The 13,669-nt window shown below is 41.4% G+C and overlaps 1 protein-coding gene across 5 annotated transcripts in view; it reads left to right on the top strand.

Moving 5' to 3' along the window:
• FAT3 (FAT atypical cadherin 3) overlaps positions 1 to 13,669 on the top strand; it is a 648,153-nt gene that overhangs the window by 139,542 nt on the left and 494,942 nt on the right. For all 5 annotated transcript variants that reach the window (XM_032359439.1, XM_032359437.1, XM_032359438.1 and 2 more), the window contains one exon: positions 3,405 to 6,713. In XM_032359439.1, the coding sequence (XP_032215330.1) occupies positions 3,422 to 6,713 (3,292 nt within the window). In that variant the 5' untranslated portion in view covers positions 3,405 to 3,421. The remainder of the gene's footprint in view (positions 1 to 3,404; positions 6,714 to 13,669) is intronic.

Here is a 13,669-nt window from a genome sequence, read left to right as displayed (position 1 = left end):
ATAAGATTCTGTTTCATAAGGAAAACATTGTAGCAGTGTGCCCTGCTGAAAGACTCAGTATGCAAAGGTTCCAACTTTTGAAGGGTTAAATGATTTTGTTTTGTTTTGTTTTGTTGTTTCATATTATGACAGCATTCTGCGTTATGAAGGATTCACCTGAAGGGTTTTTAGAAGTAACTGTCCCCCAGGGCTCTTAAATGTTTACTTACAGTTAACTACTTAGAGGTGGGAGTAGCACCAGGGAGATTAACAAAGTGTCAAGAGACGAGGATCCCTGCAAAGCCATGATAAACCACAGCCCTCAAATTGTTACATAACTCAAAGAGAAACTAATTCAGTTGATGCAGTGTTTCCATGTAGTATCAGCTCTGAACCTGGCAGTCCTGAGCCCTGGCCTTAGTGAGTCTCTTTATTCTTATGGGTCTTGGTGTCCTTATCTGTAAACCCAGAAAATCAAACCTGACGATCTTTAAGGCTTCTGTGAGTTCATATAATTTCTTGAGTCTGTTTCCGGAAGTGAGATGTGTGTACTTTCTGGGGTTTGGAAACAGAGCATGTGAAAGGCCACTGGGCCCCCGGTTCCATTGGTACCTTGATGTCCTGTGTGTCTTATGTGGGCCGGGTGATGCTGGTCATAGATTGAAGCACAGATGCAGCTCCTCTCTTCAGTCAGGGGTGAAGATGGGGTGCAAGATAGATTAAGAAAGGTTCTTCTGAGATGAATTTACCATCAGGGCTGTTTTCTTCCTTGATGACCAGAGAGGGGATACCTGGGTGGCTCAGTTGGTTAAGTGTCTGCCTTTGGGTCAGGTCATGATCTTAGGGTACTAGGATGGAGCCTAGCATAGGACTCCTTGCTCAGCGGGGAGTCTGCTTCTCCCTCTGCCTGCCGCTCCCCCGTCATGCTCTCTCTCTCACTCTCTGACAAGTAAGTAAGTAAGTAAGTAAATAAATAAATCTTTTTAAATTTTTTTTAAAGATTTTATTTTTTTGTTAGAGAGTGAGAGAGAGGGAGAGAGAGCGGGCACAGGCAGACAGAATGGCAGGCAGAGACAGAGAAGCAGGCTCCCCACTGAGCAAGAAGCCCGATGCGGGACTCGATCCCAGGACGCTGGGATCATGACCTGAGCCGAAGGCAGCTGCTTAACCAACTGAGCCACCCAGGCATCCTAATAAATAAATCTTTTAAGGAAAAAAAAAAAAAAAAAAGATTTTCTCTGATGACCACAGAGTCTGGACTCTGTGGGCAAAGTATTAGCAAAATCACGCTTGTAGGCTATGCCTTTGGCATAGAAGAGCCAATGGGAAATGAGGCAGAATCTGAATTTGTATTTCTTTGGAGATGCTGGGAGTATCCCCAGTTTTCTCCACTGAGAGACTATCCGTGGCCTCTGGTCATTCCCTGTAAGAGCGTTGTCTCATTCCATTCCATTCAGAGTGGGAACCTAAAAATCTCTCCTCTACTTTGGAACATTCTCAGATGATGAAGTAAGAGTCTACTGAGTTGTATGCGGTATTAATAAAGCTTCTGCTGGTTTGTATCTGTGGTCCCTAAAGAGGGCCCTGTCACGCCCATGTGTTAGCCGAGTGTGCTCCACAAAGAGGCAGCTCTAAATACACTGGTCCCATGGGGCCCTCCATTCTTTGGGGGAGGATATTTGAGCCTACGAAGCCGACTTACTGCTTCGCACACTTAGCATGTGGGCCGCTGCCTAAGGACGGGCAACCAAAGCAATTACATGTGAAATTCCCTTCTTTCCTTTTACAAAAAGTTATCTCATCTTTCCACTATTCATTTGTACTATCTATTCTGTTTATGATATCCCTATATTAAACTGTAGTCTTTAAACTTACTACTCTCGTTTCCTGAGTTGCTTCAACAGATGACACCAACAAGGCGTATTTCATCTTCAGTTGGAACCAGGCAAACACATGCCCAGAAATTGGCTTTAGAGTCTTCTGTAAAGCAGAGTTGGAAAAACGAAATGAGAAAGCCTTGCAGGTGGCCTGAGGGCTTGGGTTCTAATCTTGACTCTACCACTAGGAGAATGATATTGTCTACAAGTCTCATCTACAAAAAGGGTATAATAACATGTGCCTTGCCAACCCTGGCTATGAAAGTGTTTTATAAAGTACAAAAACAATTGATAATATTTTTAAAAAGATTTTATTTGCTTTATTTGACAGAGATCACAAGTAGGCAGAGACACAGGCAGAGAGAGAGAGAGAGAGGAAGAGGAAGCAGAGAGCAGACTCTCTGCTCAGCAGAGAGCCCAATGTGGGGCTCGATCCCAGGACCCCGAGATCATGACCTCAGCCGAAGGCAGAGGCTTTAACCCACTGAGCCACCCAGGCACCCTACAATTGATAATATTTTAAGATGTTAAACTTAACATGATTGTTCAGCTGATAGCTGATAATTGAAACTAGTTTAAAACCAGAAAGGAGATAACCATGTGGAGATGCTATAAATTTATCATTTATTAATGATAAATGGTGATTACTTCAACAGAATTAAATCATGTCGTATGTATTTCTAGGGGGCCTGAATTCTTAGCCTCACGATATTGGATTCTGTATAAATCCTGGTCAGTTTTAAAGTCAGCACAACAAAAAATGACAATGATGCCTGGTAAGAATTTCTTTAAAAGTTCATAGTTATAAAGGTAATCATATAACCATTGGTGAATAGTGTTACTTGGAAAAATATCAGAAAAAGAAATAGTCCTCCAGATTCCACAACACAGTTAATCCTTTTTAAATGTAAAATTACAGTTGTGCATTGAAATGTTTAAATACTAATACAATTATAACCACCTATACTGTTTTATGATCTTTTTTGCACTCCGCATTATATCTTACCACATTTGAAAATGTACATTTGAAAAATAATTATTTTTAGTGGCTGCATAGTATTTCATTTTATGAATGCACTGAAAATTATTTGATTCTTGATTGGTAGACATCTAGTTTCTTTTCAGTTGTTTTGTCTTTTAATCTGTACATTAAATGTATGCTTGTCTAGTTACTTCCACTGGGTAATTGCCTAGAAGATAGAAGATAATTTTAAGTGAAAGGCAGATGCATTTTTTTAAGGCTTCTAGGGATATCTCTAAACTGACCTTCAGAATGGAAGGAATCTTGTACCAATGAACAATTCCAGCAGCACTATAAAAGTGTGATTTAAAAAGCTCAAATCATGTAAAGTTAAACCCTAGTGATTTTGAACTCCTTGCCATCTAGTATGATGAGGTCTCTAATTTTTTTTTTCACACTGACATTTGGTAAGAAGACTTTATAATGAAGTTTTTGAAAAGCACCATTTCATCGCAGCGAGTTCCTACATCTTCTCCCACTTTCCCGTAGATTAATTTATTTTTCTCTCTCTTTCTCCCCCCTTCCAGGATGGAGGTATGATGCGATGGATATAACTATGGGATACTGTGTGGGTACAAGGCCTCCCCCTTCTTGCCTCATCCTCCTGCTTCTCAAGCTTCTGGCCACAGTGTCCCAGGGGCTGCCGGGGACCGGGCCCCTGGGCTTCCACTTCACTCACCCTGTGTACAATGCTACCGTGTGTGAGAACTCGGCCGCAAGGACCTACGTCCACAGCCAGGGTAGGATGGGCATCACCTTAATAGATCTGTCCTGGGATGTCAAATACAGAATTGTATCTGGAGATGAGGAAGGCTTCTTCAAAGCGGAGGAAGTCATCATTGCAGACTTCTGTTTCCTCAGAATAAGAACTAAAGGTGGCAATTCGGCCATATTGAATCGGGAGATTCAGGACAATTATTTATTGATAGTCAAAGGTTCTGTCAGAGGAGAGGATCTGGAAGCATGGACCAAAGTGAACATACAGGTTTTAGATATGAATGACCTGCGACCCTTGTTTTCACCCACAACATACTCTGTTACAATAGCAGAAAGCACCCCTTTAAGGACTAGTGTTGCCCAGGTGACTGCCACAGACGCCGATATAGGCTCCAATGGAGAATTCTACTACTACTTTAAAAACAAAGTTGATCTCTTTTCAGTCCACCCCACAAGTGGTGTCATCTCTTTAAGTGGGCGGTTAAATTATGATGAAAAGAATAGGTACGACCTGGAGATTTTGGCTGTGGACCGGGGGATGAAACTCTATGGAAACAACGGAGTGAGCAGTACTGCGAAGCTTTATGTTCACATTGAACGTGTAAATGAACACGCCCCAACTCTCCATGTGGTCACTCATGTTCCTTTCTCACTGGACAAAGAGCCGACATACGCGGTGGTGACAGTCGATGACCTAGATGAGGGGGCCAATGGAGAAATTGAGTCTGTTTCCATTGTGGCTGGGGATCCTTTAGATCAGTTCTTCCTGGCTAAGGAAGGCAGGTGGATGAATGAGTACAAGATTAAGGAGAGAAAGAAGGTCGACTGGGGGAGTTTTCCTTATGGCTACAACCTCACTCTTCAAGCAAAAGATAAGGGGTCCCCCCAGAAATTTTCAGCAGCGAAGATCATCCACATTGCCAATCCCCAAAGAGACACTGTCCCAGTTAGATTTGAAAAAGAAACATACGATGTGAGCATTAGTGAATTTTCCCCTCCTGGTGTCGTGGTTGCTATAGTAAAATTAAGTCCCGAACCGCTCGATGTGGAATACAAATTATCTCCTGGTGAGGATGCACAGTACTTCAAAATTAATCCCCGGTCAGGTCTGATTGTCACAGCACAGCCACTGAATACTGTTAAGAAGGAGGTTTATAAGCTGGGAGTGACAAACAAGGAAGGAGATTTAAAAGCACAAGTCACCGTTGGCATAGAAGATGCGAATGACCACACCCCAGAATTTCAGCAGGTGCTGTACGATGCTTTTGTGAATGAAAGCGTCCCAGTGGGCACAAGTGTGCTGATGGTTTCAGCTTCTGACAAGGATAAAGGAGAAAATGGGTACATCACCTATAGTATTGCCAGTCTGAATTTGTTACCATTTGCCATTAACCAGTTTACAGGTGTTATTAGCACAACTGAAGAATTGGATTTTGAGTCCTCCCCAGAAACTTACAGGTTCATCGTAAGAGCCTCTGACTGGGGTTCGCCATACCGCCATGAAAGTGAAGTAAATGTGACTATTCGAATAGGAAATGTCAATGACAACAGCCCTCTCTTTGAGAAAGTGGCTTGCCAGGGAGTTATTTCCTATGACTTTCCAGTCGGGGGTCACATCACAGCTGTCTCAGCAATTGATATTGATGAACTTGAACTTGTAAAGTACAAAATCATCTCTGGAAATGAACTTGGTTTCTTTTATTTAAACCCAGACTCCGGGGTTTTACAGCTTAAAAAGTCGCTGATGAGTTCTGGCATCAAAAATGGTAATTTTGCCCTCAGGATTACAGCAACTGATGGAGAGAATTTTGCGGACCCCATGTCTGTTAACATTTCAGTCCTACATGGGAAGGTGTCTTCAAAGAGCTTTAGTTGCAGAGAAACTCGTGTGGCTCAAAAGCTGGCAGAGAAACTGCTCATTAAGGCAAAAGCAAATGGGAAACTGAACCTGGAAGACGGATTTCTTGACTTTTATTCAGTTAATAGGCAAGGACCCCATTTTGACAAGTCATTTCCTTCTGATGTGGCTGTGAAGGAGAATCTGCCTGTTGGTGCCGACATCCTGAAGATTAAAGCCTATGACGCTGACTCTGGCTTCAATGGAAAGGTGCTGTTTACGATATCTGACGGGAACACGGACAGTTGCTTTAATATCGACATGGAGACTGGGCAACTTAAAGTCCTTCTGCCAATGGACCGAGAGCACACAGACCTCTATCTCCTTAATATCACCATCTATGACTTAGGCAATCCACAAAAATCTTCATGGAGGTTGCTGACCATCAATGTGGAGGATGCGAATGACAACAGTCCAATTTTTCTCCAAGACAGTTACTCAGTTAACATTCTTGAAAGTTCAAGTATTGGAACTGAGATAATTCAAGTGGAAGCCAGAGACAAAGACTTGGGTTCTAATGGGGAAGTAACTTACTCAGTGTTGACAGATACCCAGCAGTTTGCTATCAACAGCTCAACTGGAATTGTCTATGTAGCCGACCAGCTGGACCGGGAATCTAAAGCAAACTACTCTTTAAAAATAGAAGCTCGAGACAAGGCAGAAAGTGGCCAGCAGCTGTTTTCCGTTGTCACCCTTAAGGTTTTTTTGGATGATGTCAATGACTGTTCCCCGGCTTTCATTCCTAGTAGCTATAGCGTGAAGGTTCTGGAAGATCTCCCCGTTGGCACTGTCATTGCTTGGCTGGAGACCCATGATCCGGATCTTGGGCTAGGGGGTCAAGTGCGCTATTCTTTGGTCAATGACTATAATGGGAAATTTGAAATAGATAAAGCAAGTGGTGCCATTCGCTTGAGCAAAGAGCTGGACTATGAAAAGCAACAATTCTATAACCTCACGGTTCGGGCCAAAGACAAAGGGCGACCGGTCTCTCTGTCTTCTGTTTCCTTTGTTGAGGTGGAGGTGGTGGATGTCAATGAAAACCTCCACACTCCCTACTTCCCAGACTTTGCTGTCGTTGGATCTGTAAAAGAAAACTCACGCATCGGAACAAGTGTGCTGCAGGTGGCAGCCCAAGATGACGACTCTGGGAGGGATGGAGAGATCCAGTACTCCATCAGGGATGGCAGTGGTCTCGGAAGGTTCAATATAGATGACGAGAGTGGTAAGTTTACTAGTTTGTGCCGAAGTGTCGTTTCCCTTCTCACGAACTATGACATTGGAGAAGAAAAGGAATCTTCTCCCACTGAAAAAGAATGACAAGTGAGTTTGCATTTGGTACAGAGAATGACTCAAGTGAAAGCTTTTTGTCAGAATGCATTGGTTTATGAGAGGCATGTTTTGTACAGTGGTTCTAACGGTGGTTTTCAATAGGAGTCCTTTTTCCTGTTTTTTTGTTTTTCTTGTTCAGCACTATTACCAGGTTATCTTTTGATAAGCATAGGCAATTTTCACCTCTGTTGATTGCACTTCTGACCTTCACAAAATTAAGGGCCCTCATAAAGTAAATTACATTTGAATTGGCTTTAAATTATAAGTGTGAAGTGGATTTTCGAATGGGTCTTCTACACGGTTCTTTCCCTTTCTAGTACAGCTTTGCTGAAGTGGTTTTGCAGCATTGCCTGGCCTTTGATGTTTCACAGGGCACATCTGGCCTTTGAATGACAGGGATTTGCACTAGAGATACTTAATTAACATATGGCAGTGTGTTTCTACAAATGTTTTCATGAGAGGCTGGAGGGGGCATGTTGTGGATTGTACTCAGAAGAAATGGATTTTCAGACATTATTTGTAAGAATTGTTTTATAGAAACATTTTAAAATATGGGGAAAAATTGCCCCAATATTTTCATTGTCTCCCACCTTTTTATTTACTTTTCATTATAGATACAGATACACACACACACACACACACACACTTTTCTGTTCTTGTTATTGTTGTTACGTTTCTTTAAATGGACATGTACCTGGACATGTGCGTGTTTGTGTGTGTGTGTGTGTGTGTGTGTTCCTTGATTAGCACTGTGTGTTTTCTATGGGTTGTAGTCATCTCAAGACAGGCCTCTGTCTTCTCTGTTCTTAAATAAATGGTAATATTAGCTGTTCACAGTTTTCAAGGTACACTTATATATATTAACTCATTTTCTGCAACACTCACAGAGTGCTTTGTTCCCAGTAATGATGATGATGATTAAAACAGGTCGTGGGGGGTGTTGTTATAGTGGTGGAAAAAGGACTTGAGAAATTGTATTAACTACTGGATAGAAGTTACAAAACTCTATGTATCATCACAAATTTAATCTGTAATTTTTATATACACGGGCTCTAATTATCGCCAGTGTAAATGGTAAAATTGGTCTCCATAGCCATAATGAAGGAAAAGATAAATGTCAAGGAAATTAAGTTCTGATTTATCTACACACTGTATTTTATTGTGTATCATTTTTCATTTGACTGGAGTATATTTTCATCATTGAAATACAGAATGAGAAGGGGAGTATGTTTAGTGAGTGTCTACTCTGTGCTACTACTTTGTTACCACTAATGACCTCATGGAGTCCTTAAGGTGGGCACAACACTATGTGAAGGATTTTATAATAAGGTCTTCTTTAATAATCCCAACTGCCCCATGAGGTAGAAATAATAATCATCAAGTTGTGAACTGATACGCAGAGAAGACTGATAACTTGGAGCCTTCAAGCTCAGCTCTAAGTTAACTGCTGTATAGGGTGCTGTCTCGTGCCTAAAGACACATATGGGCTTCCTCATGTTTTCAGATACACTTGAATTTGGTGTTGATTCAAAATCTCTCAAGCAGTAAGTGTTAAACCATTCAAAGTCCTTATAGCCCTGGGTTCATTGACTGATGGCACTGGCCATTAGTCACCCTTCCTTTTTCCTCCTTGTCTCATTGTCTGTGGCTCTCCAGTGAAAGAAGCTTCTCCTCAGGACTCAGATGAGGGTGGGTAAGGTAGGCCAAACAGGAAGGTGTCAGGTGGAATCATTAGCCACTGTTACATGCAGGACTGCTTCAGCCACATGGAGTTGGTTTTGTTTGCAAGTTTCATGCTGGTGTAGCTTGGTGCAGGGAAGAGCAGGAGTACGCTGGTGAAAGTGGCGTAGCTTTCCCTTATTTGTTCCATGTGATTGTTCTCAGCTTGGGTGTGATTTCAGAAAATGTGTGTATAGTTTCATCTGATGGTATAGCTTACCTCACAATTCTTTTTTTTTTTTTTTTTTTTAAGATTTTATTTATTTATTTGACAGAGAGAGATCACAAGTAGGCAGAGAGGCAGGCAGAGGGAGAGAGAGGAGGAAGCAGGCTCCCTGCTGAGCAGAGAGCCCGATGCGGGACTCGATCCCAGGACCCTGAGATCATGACCTGAGCCGAAGGCAGCGGCTTAACCCACTGAGCCACCCAGGCGCCCTTACCTCACAATTCTTGATGCCAAGAGTTTGTTGTCCTTTGTCTCTGTTAAAACAAAACAAACAAGCAAACAAAACCCCCTCATTGCTCTGACTTTATTCTAGTATATTCTGGACTGTATAAAATAAATTTTGCCATGGATCGTAATAACACCACTTACATTTGGACATTGCTTTGTGACTTAAGATGCTTATTTCAAAAAACATTAAGTCTTTTAGGTTAATAGCTAAGTGAGTTAGGTGAGGTCATATCTGGAGGACATAGATGTATCTAGAACCCACCTGTTTCTCCATTTTAACTGGGTGCCCTTTTCTTTGCATTCACTACAAGTTCTGCTTTACTTCTCCAGAGGATTTTTAATTTTAAAACTATAGTAGCAATTTTTTTTTTACCCCCTTCACATATCATTTTTACCTTCTCTTAGAAAGCAAAACTGTTTTTCTCTAAGTATATTATAGAACTGGATATTGATATTGTTTATGAATTTAGAATTTCTGTGTAGTAATATCCTGAACCATCTTACTTCCTCCCTTCTCACCTTCTGCATATGTTAATTTGCAAGCCCAGGAAACTGACTAAGAATGATTGCCAAGACTTGTGCTGGCAAGATGCTGGGGTTGAAGAGAGCTTTGGCAAACGTGTGTCCAACAGGAGAAGGCATTACCGTGGTGCTGTTGGGTTTGCATTACTGTGGAGGCATCCATCAGCTCTTTGCCTCCAAATGCTAAAAAGCATGGCTTGACCTGCTGGCAGAAGGAATGGCTGTTTAGCCCCACGGCTGTTACTGAATCTCAAGTCCAGACTCTGTTGTCTTCATTTGGTCCTTTGGCATAGAATGGACTAAACTTGTTTGGGTGTTTTCTTTTTTGTTTGTTTTTGTTTTTGTTTTTTGGTCTTTCAGGAACCTTTAATTTAAGTCAGCTGCCAAAGGCTATTTAATGGCTTTCATTGTCTAGTTGTTCTCAAATTTAGGAGTGCACATGAATCTGAGAGAGTTTGTTAACAGATGCACATTCCTGGGCCCCTCCCCCAAAGATTCCGTATCACTAGGTGTGGGGTAGCAGCCCCAGGGGATCTTCATTTAAGCCCTCCAAGCATTCCTTCTATACATGGCTCAGAAATGCCAGCCCGAATCTTACTTGGGCTCCTTAGAGAATGTCTCCCAGATTAGATCTTTTCTGTAAAGCCCTTTTCCTTCTTCTTTTGAAAGGCAGGAAATTGAGCTCGAATTTTAGATAAATTTCTTTTCTAGTCAAGTTTTACAATCCAAATAAATCTTCTATTATTCATTAGTGGTGATCGCTTTCTGAATGCATTCCCAATGGATCAAAAATCTATTTCTGTGGTTTGGTAATTGCCGTGCTTGTGTTTTGTAAAACTGCATATACTGGGAGTAGTTGATCCATTTAGTAGTTTTATGCTCCTGATTTTTTTTTTTTGGGGGGGGTGCTCAGTGAACAAAGCCTTACCTTTGAATTTTTTTTTTTTTAACCATGCACCGGTATTTAATAAATGTTTAATGATGTTCACAGTAAATGGATTAAGTGGGAGGCCCCCAGCTACAGTGGATTTGATCACAATTTAAATTACTAGTCTGGAAGATGCAATTTAATCATTTTTCCTTCACAAAGAATGCATTCTTGTTGTCTGACACAACAGGAATTCATATTCTTGACTACTCAGAAGTTTTAGAAGGTTTAGAAAGAGTGCGTTGTATTTTTTAAAACTGTGATTTTTCTGTTAGATTCCTTTCTAAGCTGCAAACTTGAGCAGTGATTTTATTGTTTTATTTATTTGAAGTTAAAAAATATTTTAATTGGGATAAACAGCTTCTAGTTCAGCACATGCATGGGAAGCTATTTTGGCTGTCCCTTACTGCTACTTATATCATTTCTTTCATTCACCAGATATGTTAGGTGCCAGGCACTGTGCTAGGTGCTTGGTGGGTGATGTTTCTAATTGTTACAGGAATCCAGAAGGTGGGGTTTCATGAGGCTTGTTCAATCAGGGTCAGCTTCTGGGAGTTCTCAGAGATGGGAGTGGAGCTGAGCACAGAAGACTCCAGATCTCATGTGAGCTCCCCGCCTTTGCCACCCAAGTGTGCCGTAGTAACTTTGTTGAGCACATGTAATATTTCTGCATAACAAACAACCACAAAATTTCAGTGGCTTATGGAAACAGTTTTTCTCCTTGTTCCCAAGTCTGGGAGAACAGTTAAAGATGCAACTGTAGGTTGAACTGTAGCCTGCCTCACAGGCCTACCAATTCCAGGATCTGGGCTGAAGACGTACCCTCTGTTTGGGACATGCTTCTGTTCTCAGGGGAAAGGTGAGAAGCTCAGGAGGGCTGATGGAAGTCTGTGGTACCTCTTAAAACCCCTGCTCAGATGAAGCCCACATTCCATTAACTGAGTGGGCCATGGGTCCATGTTCAACACTGAGGTGGGGCACAGAATATTTATCTTATAGAGGAATGGCGAGGAATGAAGAATTACTGCATACTCACACAGCCTGCCAGAGCATACATTTTTATTTACCTTTCTTTAAATTGAAGCTGCAGCCGGCATTTTTCCAACATATGTGAGCCTAGAATGCTCTCTTTATTCCAAATGTTTCTAACCACTGTCTCATCATGTAATGTTGCTTGTGTGCTCCCTATGCATAGGGCCAGGGCCAGGCACTGATGACTCAGAGAGCTACAGGTACAGAAGTTTCCCTGACTACCCGAGAGATCAGAAGGCAGCAGCAGGTGGCATTGCTGGTGTCGATGGTGACAGTGCTTACCATTCACCCAGTGCTATCTGTGTGCCAATTTCTTTGTCTTATTCTGGCATCATATGAGGTGGGCATAGTTGTGTCCTTTTTTTCACACATCTGGTGTCTTAAGAGACAGAGCTCACATACACAAGACATGTACATTTAAATTTACCTTTCTATACATTGAATCTGCAGCGGGTATCCCTCTAACACATGTAAGCATGGGTGCTTTCTTTATTTTTAAATATTTTGGTACAATTGGCAGAAGGTTAGGAGACCTAAAGTACATTTGGGTTCACGCAGACCCCCAAAAGGAACATCTCACACTAAACACTGTAAAGCGAATTATTATTTTCAGTGAACATATATTCTAACAACAAATGAATATAGCTTTATGTTGTGTTCAGTATCTGTACTAGCTCTCTCCCTTTGACCTCTCCAGATCCATTTCCCACCATTCTTTCTGCTTTATGTCCAGGTGCCTGAGTTCCTTGGCCTGTGGGCTCCTTTGTTCCCTGATATCTGTCAGTCCTGCCTCTGGGAATGTAGAGAAGAGAATTAGGTCAGGGTATTTATCCCTTTGATTCTTTCCATACTGGTTACTGTGGTTTGGCTGTACCCTCTTAGGGGTAGAAACAGCTCCCCACTGTTTTCAACCCTGTAATGCTGCATTATTTTCTCTAAACCCTGCCTATGCCTTCGTAAATAGTCTGTTTATTACATGCTTCTCAATGACTCGGTTGGGATTGTGCCTTCTTTTCTCTGTCAGGATGCTGCCTGATAAAATATTTTTTTATGTAGGTATTTTAAAAAACATATTTTTAAGTTTAAAAATATATCAAAGGCTGATGTTTTTCAGAAAATCCTATTAACTCCAATTTCTGCAGTGCTGCCCTGTGTATTGGCATATTCCACTGAAGCCAGGAAGAAGAGTAGAGAGGTCATAATTATCTATTGCTTTCATTTTGCGAGAAAAAAGAAAGTGAAACTAGGGGACTTTGTGTCCCTATCTCGTTTATATTTCCATGTGTTGTTTACAACAAGAAGATAATTTTTGCTTTCCTGAAGACTCTCTCCCACCAGATGTGGGAAGAAGAGGGATTTGGATGGATGGTGTGGTATTAAGATTTCAGGTTTTCAAATGTTGTGATGCTGTACCTTGATCTTGACAGGGAGAGGGACACTCTTCAGCTAGTGGCCAAGGAAAAGAATATAGTCCTATAACTGAGTAGCTTTTATTTAAGTTAGTTCAGCTGAAGAGTTGTTTGCTAGCGCCAGTGCTCAGTCTAATATTCTTTTATCTGAAGACTCTAATCGTCAGAGAATCAAGGGGGGGTTGGTAAATGAAAACTAGGAACAGGAAAATCTGTGTTGTGGGGAAAATGAGGAGCTTTCTGTTATTGCAGAAGCTGTTAATGCTAGCCCAGGTATTTAAAGGGGTGAGTGATTCCCACAGTAGCATGTATCTTACATAATATAATAATATACAAGCTTCCTTTTTCTTATATTCAGAGATGCCAGAAATCCTATTTTATCTTACGGATGGTTGTTAATCTTTCCAGCTTCTTTTCCCCAAACTTATCTTTTAACTCCTCTTTGACAGGCTGAGGAGTAAGACAGATGTTATTTGGCAGTTTTGGTACAATTTCTGACAATTCCAGACTAAAAGGCAGTCTCCAACCTCATTCTGTTTTCAAGGCAATATTTTCACCACCACCCATCTAAGTCAAAGGAGACTCATTGAATTTTGGCCCAAGCTTGCCCTTAAAATTTCCACTCGGGACCAGAAGAATGAAGTTACGATCCAATGACAGCAGAAACTTTTCTTGGCTCTGGATTTTTAACCTTAGCTCCAGACTTTGTATCATAGTTATTTAAGAGGAAAATAATGTCTCCCAGAGGAGCCCTGAACACTGCACAACATTCAGATGAATTTAGT

Source organism: Mustela erminea, chromosome 9, assembly GCF_009829155.1.
Source record: "Mustela erminea isolate mMusErm1 chromosome 9, mMusErm1.Pri, whole genome shotgun sequence".
In the NCBI taxonomy this organism is placed as follows: domain Eukaryota; kingdom Metazoa; phylum Chordata; class Mammalia; order Carnivora; family Mustelidae; genus Mustela; species Mustela erminea.
This window is presented reverse-complemented; position numbering and strand designations above follow the sequence as displayed.